This window comes from Neolamprologus multifasciatus, chromosome 7 (genome assembly GCF_963576455.1).
Source record: "Neolamprologus multifasciatus chromosome 7, fNeoMul1.2, whole genome shotgun sequence".
Taxonomy (NCBI): domain Eukaryota; kingdom Metazoa; phylum Chordata; class Actinopteri; order Cichliformes; family Cichlidae; genus Neolamprologus; species Neolamprologus multifasciatus.
The window spans coordinates 21,013,923-21,029,976 of record NC_140445.1 but is presented as its reverse complement, the minus strand read 5'-3'; the positions used below and the strand labels follow the sequence as shown (position 1 = coordinate 21,029,976).

Genomic DNA, 16,054 nt, shown 5'->3' with positions numbered 1-16,054 from the left:
AGGCTAGAAGACCGCGAAAAACGTGAACTAATGAACCCGTTACAACAAACTGCATGTGCACTGCATGTGAAAAAAGGAACCAGGGACAAGCTGACAGCCACTAACTGTAAATCCCTGCAGAGCTTCCTTTCCTTGTTTTGATGTTGCTGCTCAGGTTAACTCTGAACAAAGTGCACCTTTATGGTTCGCAGTCATAAAAGAGCAAAACAACTTCCATGCATACCCAAGTGTACATGTCAGAAAATTCACTGACATTGCCACGTAGATATGTCATGCTCGTTTCAGTTGGATTACACGAATGTTTATTACTGCTATTATTATTTTTATTAACCGATTCAGTATGAGCTGCTTACCAGTGTCAGTTGCAGCCAGGTTGTCAGTGGAGGCCATTGGGAGGCTGGAATTTCTCAGGCCCCGTAGAGACGAGGTAGGGCTCTCTACTGACCCATGTTGGCCACAGCGGTCCATCTCCATGTTGCTGCCACTCATCCTACCCACTCTGTCATGGAGAAAACAAAAAAGCAGGGATAATGTTACACAACTTGATTTTTTACCATTTACTTTTCTACAACAGGACCCGGTGCAGTGTCTCGAGGCAGTCAATCCGCTGATCTGCAGCAGAAATGGGCATTTTTCTTGCATGCCCGTTTGTAAATGTGGAACCATTCCTCTTCCTCTTGCTTGTTTTACGTCTGCACTATGCAATTAATAAACCTGCGGGAAGGACGACACAGTTTCATCTGAAATGATGAATAAGTCATGTCAAGTTTCACTTCTTTGTTTGGAGTGCTACGCTTCCTGATTCAACGTTGCCTCATAATTGCAATAAACAAGCCTCGATGAAAAATGTACTGCCAATCACATCGGAATCTAAAAGTGAGACTGAGCAACTGCTGCTGAGCGTTAGCCCCTCTGTGTCCACAAGTGGCAATAAGAGCATAGGTGCAAACTGGATTTCCCTACATTTAGTTGCATTTTCCTAATTTATGCTTGTGGCTAGGGACTCAGAGTTACATTAACGACTAAAATCTGTAAAAGAAGAATAAATGCGAGGACCTCTCTGGTTTTTTATAATCTTTTTAAAAACTGCACTATGGTTCCCAAATGTAGCTTCAACTAAAGACTACAAATTTAAGCACAAAGTACAACCAAAGTTCCTCCTGTCCATTTGCCTGATTACCTGACCATCTAACCATCGTGACTGTGTCTTATAATGCTAGTGAAAACTGTTCAAGAACACTTTCTAATAAAGTTGACCAATTAGGGTGACTGACAGCTATTCGCTCTTCTCATTACAGCTGCTAATGGCTCAGGGAAGCAGGGTCCCATCCCTCCCCTTCATCTGCCCCTCTCCGTCCTCTCCTCCGTCACAAAATGACTCCTCTATCCGTTTATCTGCCGGCCCCTGACTTCAGTTCCACCATAAATCAGCAGAACAAACAGACGAGCAGAGGAGAGAAGCACAGGGGGGAGACAAAGGGTTAGGTATTCTCTGTTGGTAGTTAGCTAAAGGATTCGCTATCATTTTACAGACAAAAGAGGCCGTGATGAAAGGCAGTGGAAATGCTGAGGCGCAGGAGAAATGGTAATGGGCGCAGGGATTATGAGCGAATGTGCATGTCTGCGCCCGTGCATGTCTCGGTCTAGATCTCTCCGATTTGTATCCAAAACATGAGATTTTCCTATGTGAAAAAAAAAAATGGCACTGATTTATACTGGAGGATGAGCATGGATGAGCAAGCTTCTTTAGGAGAGGCACGCAAGGAAGGAGATACAAGCGATCAGGGTGGTACAATATTTGTCCTCATTATTGCTTGTTCCTTTAAATGCACATAAATGTTTCAAGTGAAGATTTTTATTGCTGTGAACACTTGGTATCTGCAGTTTGAATTTCATTTAATTTAAAAGCCCCCCCCACACACACTTTATACAGTGTTGTATAAAATGCACATTATGCACCAAAAGACAACATTTTTTCCAAGATCACTGTGACTAGAATGTCTGATTTTAGACTAAACATCTATTAATAACCTTGGTTTCTCATTTCCTCTGAGTAGATCTGATCAGCTTTCCAGCAAAAATCAAAGCTTACTTGAGATTCTCTTATTGCCCCAGTGAATCGGACTGGCGTTGCAGCTAACTAGCTAGAGATAGCAGTGTAACAGTGTAAAATGAGACATAAACCAAACTGCAGCAGTGTTGTTGTTGTTGTAGGTTAGGCTAATTGAACTGATTTCACTTCCCGACTCTTACTTAGGACGTTCTTTGCGGTAAACACATAAAATGATGCAGTGGGAGCGAAAGCATGCATGCGCTTTGTATGTTTACGTGCAAAAGGTCACATGCTCACCCATGTACAAACACACTTGGATTTTCAGGGCTATTTCATGTAGAGATGTAATCTTTTAGTCACGGGCTTAGCTGGTTAAAGAGTATTAAGAATACACCCGATTAATTCATAATACACTGTCCCTCCTTTATGTATGCTGCAGGAAGCAGAGGTGGTAGCAGACACACCACGCAATGAACACAATCCCCGCAAAGCTTGCAGTGTTAGTTTTTATGAGTCTCTGCCAGAGAGGAACGGATTGAACTCTATCTCTGTGATATTATGGACAATATAGATATCTCATGTCCTCCTTTAATATAAAGACTCACAGGAGGTAAAAAGCTGTATATTGCATTTCTGTTACACAGGGTTATATTTTCTCCCGCCTGTTGTGCAACCTCTACATGTTCCAACAGAGAATAAAGAGACACATTGTTTGCCTCCAAAGACTGTAGGACAGTACCCAGGCTGTACAGTTTTATAAACCAAAGATCCATTAATGTTTGACACAAATCCTTGCTATCACTTGCAGACTGCTACAGGCCTACCTTGTCATCATTTGTCAGCCTTTTCCCCCCTTTTCTTATTCACCGCCGCTCAGCTCACCCCAAAACAATCTTTGAAATGCAACTCTGTCGCTCCTCCTGTCTAAGAATGTAAAATCTATTAGAACTATCAAGCTTTTCATCTTACCACTTCTTTCTACTGTACCAGCAAGACTTGTTAAAACAGAGAATTAGATCAAGAAAGTGAAAAAACATTACATGAAAATTAGAAGAAGAGCAAATGGCAGTTTGTAAAAGAGGAAGGAAACAAATTTGACCGCATGCAATGCTACATCTAAATTTTGGCATCTGATGGAGATGTGGGGGGGGGGAAAAAGAGAGAGAAAAGCAAATCTAAGAAGCAACCTGAAACACAAACTCTTCACCAGCCTAATGACATAGCAGTCAGATTTTGTGTCTCACTGGTGATGCAGGAGAATAATTTGTCGTCAGGTGCCTACCTCATGCTGAGGTCCTTGCTGGGCCGGTTGGTACAAAATGCCCCTGGATCATGCTAGCGGCTCCCTAGAGCCACGGCGTGTGTAGGTAACACAACCCTGGTGCCACACGAGTAATGTCTGTATTTAAAGTGTCTCACAAGAAAAGCAACAGCATCCATTAGATGCGGGGAGTTAAAGCGCCCACATTTCTAATTTCATTCACCTACGAGTTCACTTTAGAAAAGCCTTCAAGTCTGCCAGACTGCAACAAGATGCTATCTGTTGTGCAGCAGAAAGGGGATCAGGAAGGCTTTGTGCAGGGAGGGGCAGCAAATCTTGGAATAGCAGATCACAGAGCGAAGCCAATTCAAACCCAAGTCAAGTTGAGTCCACAATGCTGATCTATAAAATCTACTTCTATCTGTGGCAACTGATCGCCAGGCTGGAACAGTTTGGGAGTTGCCCCGGGGGGCAGCAATCTGTTCACTAAAGCCCCTCCCTCTTTGGCAACATTTACACACCAGTTGACACGCCTTCCTTGTTAAGGAGTAGGCTACTTAATCATGCACACTCATCCATGACGTAGGCACATGCACAAAAGCGAACACCTCCTAGGCCCGACCTGACATATAATCCATTGGATGACCTGTTACATGGAATTAAAGAGCAAAATCTGCTGTTTTATGTCGTGATCAAAGGCTCTGAGAGCCAGATTTTTTTAAACCATCTGTGGATTTTAAATGATTCAGAACTTTAAAATGCTCCTTCAAAGGGGACGTGTACTCATGTCTTTGAGTCGGGAATGTGGAACTACTCTCCGGTACTGTGTCTCCAGTGGTGACCAGGGTCGCTTACTGCTTAAACAAATTAAACCCACTGATAAACTTGGAATGCCACAAAGCGAGAGCTGTCACTGGCTGGGTAAAGGCGTGTTCCCACATGTGTCCCAACAAGGTTTTTTTTAATCAGCGCAGAATGTTGGCAATGTCATAACAGCAAAAGCGGTTCCTTCCTAGAATTACCGCAAACATGAAGCCCCACTGAAATGTGATCAGCGGTCTGTGTCGTCTGAGCTTTGGCCGAATCTAGCTCAAGATGAGAAAACGCGTGCTTGCGTAGGGGAAGTCACATTGTGTGTGTGTGGCTTGCACCTCATTGCACTGTTATAGACAAAGCAAAGTTTATTTTAAGGGGGGAGGGCGTTCATTTGATGCTCTAATAACTTCAACACAGAGCCTCTTCTCTTTTTCTTGTTTGGAAAACTGACTCAGACAGCACAATGTATTCTTAGACTCACGTAGCTTCAGTTTAAGGCAACTGTGCATTTTTTTTATAGCTTACATATGACTGGTAAAACCAGAAGTGTGCAAAGAGGAGCAGTCATCATTTTGCATATATAGCACATGATGTAATAAAACGTGATTACCAAGCCACACAAATGACCAGCATGTGGACTTCAGCAGAAATATCATACACACAAACAAACACACAGTACTGTGAAAATTTCACCTCTGGTCTCATTTCTTTATATTTTTCTTCAAAGAAGTCAGATTTTCTTGGAATGTTTTTTAAGTGGTCTTGAGCAATAGTTCTCTGGGCTTTCTGAAGTTTTTCAAAGTTTTTCTTTGGATAGTGGCTGCTTTAAAAAAAAAAAAAAAAATCATATTTAGTCTAGTCCTTGCATCTGCCCATTTTCTGAGTAATGCTTTTTTTTGGTTTTGTTTATTGAACCTCTTAACACTGACCTATGAATCACTGAAGGATGAAAAAGGCTCTTAACTCACAGGATGTGAAGCAGTGTTGTTTTTACATATAAGAGAAAACTGACCAGAGGGCCCATTTTAAATTGGATCTTTGTTACAGACATAATTTGTTTCCATTCCTTTAGCTGATTGAATCTATGAAACTCACAAAAATAACACATTTTGACAGACATACAATAGTATTTTTTGCACCAACAAAGTGATTCCCAGAGAGCTATCAGCTTGAATTGGGCACTTCTCAGCATTCGGTGCAGTGTGTCCTTAAAATATCTGAACAGCACCTGAAAGTCATGTCTTTAAAGAGTGGGAAAAATCTATTAAGGTCCTGGAAAAGGAGCTGAGAGATGTATTTGAGCCTTTAGTTGATCCAAAGTACTGTTCACTAAAGCCTCATCAGAAATAATTTTAGTGGACAGGTGGCTGTCAAGAAGCCATTCATGCAGAAGGAAATTGGGGGAAAAGGTGGGGGTATGTCACTTTACATAAGAATTTGACTGAAAATCAGGTCTTGGAGCGACTAATCCAAATGTGAAAATTCTGATTCAAACCACTGTCAATGTGTACCAAGGACATAAGGAGAGATGCAAAACAGTGAGTGGCTACAGTCATCTGTAAAAACATGGTGGAGGCTCTGTCATGGTTCGGGGATGCATTTCAGCCAGGGGTGTTGTAGATCTTGTCAAAACTGATGGAATTATGAACACAGAAAAATGCCATCCGATTTGGACCCACTAGCATCTGACTGACAAAGATCCCAACTAGAGCTGGGCGATATATCGAGTTTTTAAAAAATATCGATATATTTTTATACGAGATATAAGATGTGACAATATCCTTTATATCGATATAGTCAATGTTACTTGTGGAGCCGCAAGTTTGCCTCTCTTTCGTCCACTTTTGTCTTTAAGCAACATTACTCGGCCTCGCCTCTCCTTCACTGAACACAACTCCCCCTCCTCCCCCATCGCTTCACCTGCAGGAAGCGACAAGATGGACACGGCAAATCTCCGTTAACGAGTTACTGCGCATCGCCCCGTGCGTGGGGCTGGACACCGTCAACGTGTTAGCTAGCTAACCACGCTAACGAGCTAACCACGCTAACGCCATGCAGCCCAGGGGCGCTGCACAGCCTAAAATCCTTTCATTTTCTCAAAAGTTGACAGCGCGCCTTATGTATGAATTCTGGTTGTGCTTGATGGCCGCGAAGCGATTTTATGTGGTACACAGCGCTCAGCAATCTGTCAAAAAATGTTTTAGTACGACTTTGGTAAGCTACGGTGCTGCACCGGTTGATGGATTGTCAGAGCATTACGGCTACCGAGGAGCCTCGCGGAGTGATACGTACTGTGCTTCAACGTAATATTACCCTACTGTGTATAAGGACCATAAATGGCACCTGTTAAGAGACGTGGTTACGAAGAGGATTTCAAACTCAATGCTGTCAGTCACACAGTAGAAGTTGGGAACAGAGCAGCTGTGAAATCTGTCTTTGTTACTATGCTCAGTGTCTTTTAGTTTACATTTTGACTGCACAATTGTGAGCTTTTTGTTATGCACAAAAACAACATTGTTTTCTTTTATTTATGGAGCGTGATTATTTAATAAATGCTCATAATTTATTTTTGAGTAAATTTTATGTACATCTATGCTCTATGTTAATAAAAGTGCCTGTGTGACATCTGGGACACAGCTTTGACTAAGAACTCTCTTTTTGTTCTTACTTTATGGCTTTAAAAAAAAAAAAAATCGAGATATATATCTTATATCGCCGTCCAGGTAAAAAATATCGAGATATGAATTTTGGGTCATATCGCCCAGCCCTAATCCCAACCACAATACAGTAAAATGCCACCAACATCCAAAGAAGAGCTTCGACAGTCTTCCAGGAAGTCCAGAGAACTATTCCTGAAGACTAATGTCGTACCTAAGAGGGTTCAGGCTGTGTTAATGAATAAATATTGGCTTTCACGCTTGTTAGAATTATTTTATATAAGGCTCGTTTTTGCTGTGTACACTGTATTTTCATGCATGTTTAAAGATTTCTCCCAATTTTCTATTAAAATATAAAGAAAGGAAGGGCTACTCAAGAGTTTTCCACATTACTACAAATGCTTTTTGCATTCATCGTCTACAGTGGTGCAGCCAAAACAAATTTACAGTAACTTGACATAGCAGCGGGCTACTTAACAGACGTACTTTGTGCATTAATTACAATTGAAAAAGGTCACGCTGCTAGCATGAATAGAACAAGGCGTGCATTAAGGAATATTCTGCAAGAGTCTGAATGATCACAAGGCATTAGAATGGAGGCTGAATAATGATGCTATGAAAGGAGAAGGCACTGCAAGTTTCACACTAATGACTGCAGTTAGATACTGTATCTGCACATATGTATGGTCACAGACACCGAATAGTGACTTGCATGACATAAATGCATCATAACTGTCTTTGTGGAGAGCATTACATTAGGCCTAAGTGGATGTTATAAGTGCTAAATTAAATAATATAATCAAACCACAGTCCCAAAAATCCTAATGCAAGTCACTGAGACAAAACAATAGAACAAGTATTTGCTACAACAGGCAATTCACATGTGATAAACCTGCGTTACAGTAAAACTGTATTACAGTATGTCAACAGCTCACCTCCATATAATTCAGTATCTATCACACTTTTTCACTGCAGTCTTTGAATAAACAATATTTCAGTTCCCCTGTCCTTAAACCAAGTTGTGCATTTGCTGGGTTTTATCACCATTTACTATTTCTTTAAGAGCATCTATGTGCGTTATATTCTTATGCAAAAACCAAGAGAATTTCAGTGGTTACATGTTTGGATATTAGATGATCAGATAAATGTGATGTTTTCCAGCTAGTCTGAACAAAGTTAGTGAACACTTTCTGAGATATTTTGTGTTTGTTGGTCAACATGAGTGATGGAGCAGTGTCGTTGCCTCAGTTAGGCTCAACCATCTAGCTGCTATTCTGCCATTGCTTTTGACAACATGATTAACTGAAAAAGCAGATTTAGTAATAAAAAAAAAGTCATAGATCTTTCTGAGATCTGCTGCATTGCTGCTCTGTCCTGTTCAAGGTTCAACCAAATGTGTGACTGTAAAACAAAAGCAGTGCTTTGCTATTCTTACCTGTGCAGTTTCTTGGGTGGGGGAGGCGGTGGATTGGGGTCATGGCTGGTAGCGCCCTTCCCTGGTGCCAGCGGCTCTGATGAGCCACCATGCAACGGTTGCTTTGCCGGCATGCTCCCGTTATGCTTGCCCTCCGCCTCTGCGCCGTTGCCCTTAGTTTCCCCCTGATAGGCACCATTGTTAGTGGCAGCTGGGGGGGCCGTGCCTGGCTCTGTCAGCGGAGGGGGGCCGCTGTGGGCCTTCGAGTCCCTGGCCTCCTTCCAGACAGCAGCACCATTGACTACGCCTGTCACCCGAGAGGTTGCCTCAGCACTGGCGGCTAACTTTTTCTTTTCAGTCTCTTTCCGGTCTCTTTCTTCCTCCTCCTCCTCTTCCTCAATGCGGCAGTTCCAGCCAGAGCTGTGGTGGTGGGGCTTGTGCCATCGCTCGGGCACTGGGCTCTGGTTCTCAGCAGTGACCTCTTTAGTAGAGACGAAGAAAAGCATGGGGAGTTCAGTGAGAGGGACGGGAGATGAAACAGACGGAGAGAGGCTGGAGGTCAGTAGTCTGGGAAGTTCAGGAAGTGGGACTGGAGAAGACATGGACGATGAGAGGCTAGAGGTGCCCAGTTTTGGGGAGCGGGTGTTCCTCTTTGGAGGAATTGGTGGGCTGGACTGGGGCTTGGGGTGCAGAGTAGGGGCACAGCCTACTTCTGTAGCAAGAGAGCCTGTGCTGTGGCTGGGGCTGGGCCAACGGAAAGCAGGACTGCTCTGGTCTTTACGAGCCGTGGGGCTGAAGTGGCACTGGGTGCTAACAGCCGAATCCGGGCTGCTCAAGTAGAAAGTCCTGTTGTTCTTCTCCATGTGAGCAGCCATTACAGTGATGGTGGCCCGCTGACTGTCTCCTGAGAGGTCATGCTCAGAGCTTAGGGACTCCTCAGTCTGGTTTGGGGACTCCGGTTGAGATTGCAGTCCGTTTTCTTGCTGCTTGCGCTTTTTCTTAGTGCTCTCAGCATAAATTGGCTCTGAGCTTTTCTGTCCACTGAAAAAGGTGGGAGTTGACTGTGGGCTACCCATAGATGGTGGGCTTTGGGGGCTCCTCGAGCTGTCTTTTCTTGCTCCTGAGCCTTCCGGTCCAGGAAGTGAATCTGTGCTGCTACGATAAGAATAAGAGGAGTCTGATAGGTTGCTCTGTTTGGACAGGATGGGACAAAGAGATTTAGGGCTAGCAACATCCACACAGGAAGTGGTAGAAGTGTTGGATGTCTTTATGGTAACACCCGTCGCACTCCCACTGCTCATACCATTGCTGTGGACTGTGGCAGGGCTAGTAGGGACAATATCCAGTGAAAAGGGAATCTCCACAGCTGCCTGATGACATTCTTGATAATTCGACCTGGTAGTCATAACATTTCCATTAAAAGTGCTTTTGGTTCGGAGAGCGGATGTACTATTCTGCTGCCTGCAGGACTCTTCATTGGCATTTTTCTTTAAACTCTGAGAACCTCGACCCTCCTCCTGGGTAACATAGATATTGCTGATGATCTTAGAGTCAGTGGGCAGGATAGTGGGGGACAAGGGAGTCAAAGAGAAGCAGTTGTTGCAGTCTTTCTTGGCGTCGGCACTCTGAAGAACTGCGTCTCTGTGGGCCTTATTGCAGCCGCTGTTATCAATGTAAAGAGACGACAGGTCTAAGAGCTGCTTGAGGCGCAGCCTCTCAGTTGGGCTCTTTGTGTTTTCCTCCTACAAACAAACATGAACACACGTTACCAAACAGACATCCACCTGACAAAAAAATATGAATAAAAAAATGGAAACATTTGAGAGGCTCACCTGCTCAATGTTCATGTTGACATCTGCAGCATCGCTGGTGTCGAGGCTCATCATAGTAGGTTTCACAGCTATTGTCGGCTTGCTGTAGGGTGAAGGCGCAGTCACTAAAGCTTCCTCATCACCTCCCGGGCTGCTCTTCAAACACGCAGCTGGTGCGCCGCCATCCGGGAAGCCAACGGTCTTGTGTGCGCTGAACGGGTGGAAGCAGTTCTTACAAGAGCCGGGTTTCCACACGTGTTCTGCAAAGTCGTTGCACGCTGACATCTTGGGTTCGCTAAATCCAGTTTGGTCAGAGGTGGCTCTGGAAGTATCTGGTAGATGCAGGATAACCTGTCATGGCTGATTTTGCGACACGGGGGTGTCAGTGGTAGGGCAGCATGTAAAAGGCAGAGAGAAGAATGCAGCACAAGTTTTTGAGTTAGACATATGGCCTAAAAGTGATTACATTAAGTCATAATAATAATTCCACATGTCTTTGTCACCAAACCCCCCCCCCCCCCCCCAAAAAAAAAAAAAAAAAAAAAACAGATGTAAAAATCTCACCCAGCCTTTAAGTTCTTGTCTGACAGCTCATATCTCTTTTGCAGTGCCCGGAGAAAAGGTATCAGACTATTTTTATTCATTTTGCCTTTAAACTAACATATGCATGATCTTCTGCCATAAATCCTAACAGATATTTAAAAAAAAAAAAGAAAAGTTCAAGCATCTATTTAAAAACTCAAAGACAAGGAGGCCCAGGCTGACAAGTGTCTCTGACTCCATAGAAGACTTGTTAAGACTCAAGTGTCATTCATGGATGTAACTTGAGAAGACCTGATGTCTGCGTGCACTGCATGTTCCCATGCCCTCTTAAATTAGAGGGTATGTGGTTTCTGTTCAACCAAAGGGTTTTGCCGGTGTGAGCCTGGCAACATAAAAGCCGTCCGGAGCCCTCTGCAGCCCCCAGCGTGCTACCAGAAGACGGAGGAGCCTCAAGCATCCTGGAGGTCGGAATGTCAGGAATGTCTAAAGGCGCAAGTCTCACCAGGGTGAATCTCACACCCACGATGACCCCCCACCCCCCTTCTCTCTTCTACACATGAACACACAAACAACATGTGCGTCCTCCACCTCTCACAAACACAACTGAACCACGCACCTCCTTCCTCCCCCTCGCTGAGCCCCGTTTAACTGGGCCGACAGAGAGAAGATCAACACCTTTTCAGAGAGATCATTTGTTTCCTCGCAGCCGGGAGCGGGGTGGGGGTGTGTGTCTCTATTTATGCTCCTGACACAGCTTTAATTGCCTTTCAACAAGGTGATGCAGTGACATACGGCCACATTAGCTCGCTATTTAAGATGCACCGGCTGGAAAACAGTCGTAAGAGGCAGGAGGATCCACAATTCCTCTTATGACTGAGGAAAGTTCTCAGCTAACTTGCGACTCATCACAGAGAAACATTAGAGCGACATCAAGCATTAACGTAGCCATGGATCGAAAAATACTTAGAGGTTAGGCCTATTAAGACTCCAGTTAATTCTTGCTTTATGACCCAATAATGCCACAGGGTATGACGAGTGGTCCCGCTGGCAAAGATAAGATGCATGTTTACATTTTTCTTTGTTCTGTCTGACTCAGTTCATGCAGGAAGGCATCCGCTAGCTCACTGTTTGTTTTACCGTTCCTGCGACAACAGAGGAAACTGCAGATTGGCCAACATCTTGCAGCCTCGTGCATGAGTCATGCGGATAGATGACTGATCAGAGGTGCAAGGGATCATTGGGCCACTGGTTCTCGAGTGCACAGACCTGCTGCCAGTCAACTTTAGTCTCTGCTTTCTCGACAGAGAGTCACAATCGTCCACGCAGGATTTTCACCTGAGACCACTTCTGGCACTCTTGTCTGCATTTGCACAGCAACACTGGGACACAAATGAAGCTGCACACGGTTTTGGTTATTTTGGCTCTTGTTGGCATGGTCAGAGCTACTTGTTTTAACAGAGATAGACCCTGTGGGATAGATAGAGATAGACCACACCTTCTCAAGTTCACCGTTCAATTTCTCTCACTTCCCCTTGCTAAAAGTAAAAAAGTAAAAAGAAAGCTCTCACACGCAGCAACAAGAAGTTGAAAAGTGAAGGAGTACCTTCGATATAAGACACAGACTATAAAGAATATCTCATGAGCGTGTGAGAAGTTGGGGGCTAGAAAAATGACTTGAGGATGGATGTGGAATTTACAGTTTTGAGCCACCACCTCATATAGACTGTGTAAACCTTGACAAGCCTCTGCCCTCATTTCTTTCGACCTTTGTACACACACACACACACACACACACACACACTGATATTTCAAACACATCCAAAGGTAATCTCAAAGATTCTAAACATTATAACCAACCGCTGAACCTAAAATCGGTTCTTTTCCCTTTGATGAGCAGGGTGTGAGAATGCACTTTGTCTGAATCCTGAATCTTTACGCAGCAGCGCATAACCAAGGAGTCAACCACCTACAGACACACATGAGACACCCCCCCCCCCCCAACCCCACCTCATAACCCGACAGACACACGCACGCGCACATGTACGCGTAAGCAAACATGCGCAGAGACAGTCGCTATGAAGTGTAGGTCATCTGATAGTTATTACTCGAGTGTAGGGTTACTGTAATCCACCGACTTGTCCTACTGACTGCTTTTTAAGGAGCTGCTCTGTGCCGTGCGAGCAAACGCACACTTAATTGGATGACAGGCCCACAAAACAGGGGAAAAACACACACAAAACAAAAACAAAACACATCCACTCGTACATAATCAAAAATAATTGGACAACCTCTAGTTCACGTCACAGTCTGATAAGCAGGTCACTTCAGTGTGTAGTCCCTCACTTTGAATACAAATCCCTTTTCGGGCAACATTTGTCACGCCTGCTCACTCACACGGCCCCGTTCATTCATTCTGGGGGCGCAACCAGGTTTCTCCAGTCACGAGGGGGGTATTTCCAACCCCACCACCCTAAAATAACTTGTGAACTTTCTTCTAAACCCCCATCTTAGATAGATTATTGGTCTATTTTGCGAGCATCTGCTTTAACATCCGCTCGACTTGCGGTAAACACCCCACGTGTTTCGGTCTGAGATTCTGTTTTTAGATGAGGTGCGTGAAGATTTGGGTAAACGTTGCTGTCGCCATGCCAAATTTGGTCGGCGATGGGTTGTTGTAGATTAAATGTAAAAGAAAAACGATGCCATAAAAACATTGCGTTATTTAGAAAAAAAATCTATTACCTGAATGAATAATACAACGCGCACGCCTATAGAAAATTCAAGTGAAACAACTTTGTTCAGCAGATGAAGCAGGTGTCGCCTATGCAAAGGACATAAAGGGAGGGAGGAAATAAATGGCACCTACAATGAAACCATGCTGAAGTAGCCAAGGTTATCCGCCGACTGCTTACCTGCTCGGACTTGGTCCTGTCTGGTAACACAAAAGCGTTTAAAAAAAGACCTAAAATAATGAACACAAGTGCAAATGTTCTCGTGATTCCCACAGATGTATATCCGTCTGTCTTCAAGTATTCCACCACCGACAGGTTAAAGACGCAGGAGACTGTGCGCTGCTGCGGGCTGTTTTCGGCTCCAGCCAAGCATGCTGCTGCTGCTGCTGTTGCACTGTGCAGAGGTGGAGTGCTGGAGCGCAGCCCTCTGCAGCAACGTGGGGGAGAGCACAAGGAGGTGGGAGGAGCTCCTAACCAACCAGCCTGCCTGCTGCCTGCCTGCCTGCCATGCAGTCGGCCCAGTGGCCACACTCCTGCTGGCTTACAGAATACACACATATATATACGTTTTATTTATTAAAAATACACAGCCCAACTTTCCCTAATCTTAAACTTTAAGCTTCAGGCTACAAATGATGGTCACTACTTCATGGCTCCAAGGGCCACTGGCTTGTGCAAGTTTATTCTGAAAGCCCTGAGACTGGATCAAGAGATCCTTTGAAGCAAAGAGAGTGTGGATCAACCCAAGCTTCTCTGGGGTTCTGTTGTCCCCCTCTTTCCCTCTGCTACCCCCAGGACTGTGCCTGCTTCTGTTCATCACGGTGACAGAGTAATAGAAGAACACACTGCTGCTGCTACTGAGCCCGGCTGGACCCCTGCTGATTTCCATTACTGGCAGCATAGCTCAGGGACTGACAAACACAGTCAGAGTGGATGAACTCAGTCATCCATAGAGATTAACCTTTTAACTGAGTGTGTCCTCTAACATCTTATCAAGAAATGACATTGAAACGAGCAATAACACTTGTCTCCTGACTAGTTTAAAAAGAAAGTACTGTTTAAAACAACACCAGAATTAGTTTTTTGAAGATTTAATGTTGGTTTTCTGTAGTAGGACATAAATACAGCAAAGAAGACAGACTCTGATGACTCCTTGAAAAATCTAAGAAAAAACAGTACTCAATCTGTCAAGCCTCAAATCCAAGGATCCCATTGATCTGATCTATTGCCTGTGAAGGACACATCCATGAATATGAATTGATTGGATACAGACTCTCGCAGTATCCTGAAACTCACCAAAGATTTATAGCAGAGCTAAGACAATCAGCATAAGTGGCAGAGCGGAGACTGGATCCAGGAAAAGGGATATCTTTTACAAGACCACCTGTTGAATTTGGAAAGAGTTGCAATCCTCTCAAGAGGATTAAGAGTTTGTTGCATTTCATCTATTTTTGGCAGCACAGCACATGTAATAATTCTGCTAATGGGGTAATTCAGATTGGTGCGTTGCATAAGAGCGCTGGATGATGTGTGAGAAGCTTCTAGGCACATTCAGCTATTCGACATAGCCCAGGCAACAATGCATTGCACGAAAAATGTATAGGTTTTTTCTTGTGTTATATGAAATTCGTACAGGAGGTGGTACGTGTTGTTCCTGTACTGAAGTGTATCTGTGCTGAGAATCTTCATTAGCTTCATGCAGTGTCATTTTGCAAAGTCACAGGAGGAAAGGCTGTCATATAAAACTGAGATACTGTGGGAACATCCAAATGAGAGGAACACAGCAGACGGATAGGACCGCTCAGAAACATTGCATTACTACAAGACGTTTTCTACACAAAATGTCTGAATAACAAGTGTGTGGGGAAATGTGATTTCACTAAATTCTTCCTAATTCATGTTATATCCAAGCAGAAACCTCTTAAAAGTCAAGCAGATGTACCAAAAAAAGAATGAGGATAATTGGAGTTCCTTTAATCACCACATGAGGCAGGTCCCAAAAGCAAGTCATTCTCCCTGAGACTACTGTGTTAAAATGCCCAACTTTACAACAGGAATTAACATGTTTGCAGCCTGGTACAAAAAAGTGTTGGTTTCTACAGCAATTTATCCCCTTTGTTAGGGGTTCATTTACTTATAACTTACTAACTTAAATTTTATTAAGTTTTAATGATAAGCATTACTAAGGGGTGTGGCTCCTCGAGTAGCAGGGCGCCCAGTGAAAAACAGTACACATTATGACTCAGGAGCTTGAGGCAGCTTGAAGCAATTGTTGTCTGTGTGACTTTATCAGTCTCTCACATTGCTGCGGAGGAATTTTGGCTCGCTATTTCCAAAATTGCATCAGTTTATTGAAGTTTAAGGGCTTTTATTCGAGGCTTGGCCACAGCATTTCAACCAGTTTGGAGTCAGGACTTTGACTGGGCCATTGCAACACCTGCCGATGCGCTGGGATCATTGTCCTGCTGTGTGACCCAGTTTCAGCCAAGTTTGTTCCGATGCAGCTTTGTAAACCTATGATGTGCTGCAACGCTCTTTTTAGAGAAACTTGCTCCTGGCAATTCTTCCAAACTTGTCAAACTTGTTCAGGCTTTTTTCTAATTGTGCTGTTGTGAACTTCAATATTTAACATGATAACTAATACCTGAGATGTTTTTTTCTTGTTTCTCTGATAATTGCATTCTCTTACCTTGAGGTAAATTTGCTGGGACATCCACTGTTTGAGATATTGTAGCATTGTGTTTACACACTCTTGAAACCTTCAGAC

The 16,054-nt window shown here is 43.8% G+C and overlaps 1 protein-coding gene across 2 annotated transcripts in view; it reads right to left on the bottom strand.

The window, feature by feature from the left end:
• Positions 1–16,054, bottom strand: part of prag1 (PEAK1 related, kinase-activating pseudokinase 1) — a 26,304-nt gene extending 10,250 nt beyond the window's left edge. The window contains exons 1-4 of one of the 2 annotated variants that reach the window (XM_085168926.1): positions 15,977–16,054; positions 10,034–10,372; positions 8,223–9,943; positions 354–499 (exon numbers count right to left, since the gene is read on the bottom strand). In XM_085168926.1, the coding sequence (XP_085025052.1) occupies positions 354–499; positions 8,223–9,943; positions 10,034–10,297 (2,131 nt within the window). In that variant the 5' untranslated portion in view covers positions 10,298–10,372; positions 15,977–16,054. Of the gene's footprint in view, positions 1–353; positions 500–8,222; positions 9,944–10,033; positions 10,373–13,467; positions 13,780–15,976 lie in introns of those variants that run through there. The other variant, XM_085168925.1, reaches the window with a different exon arrangement.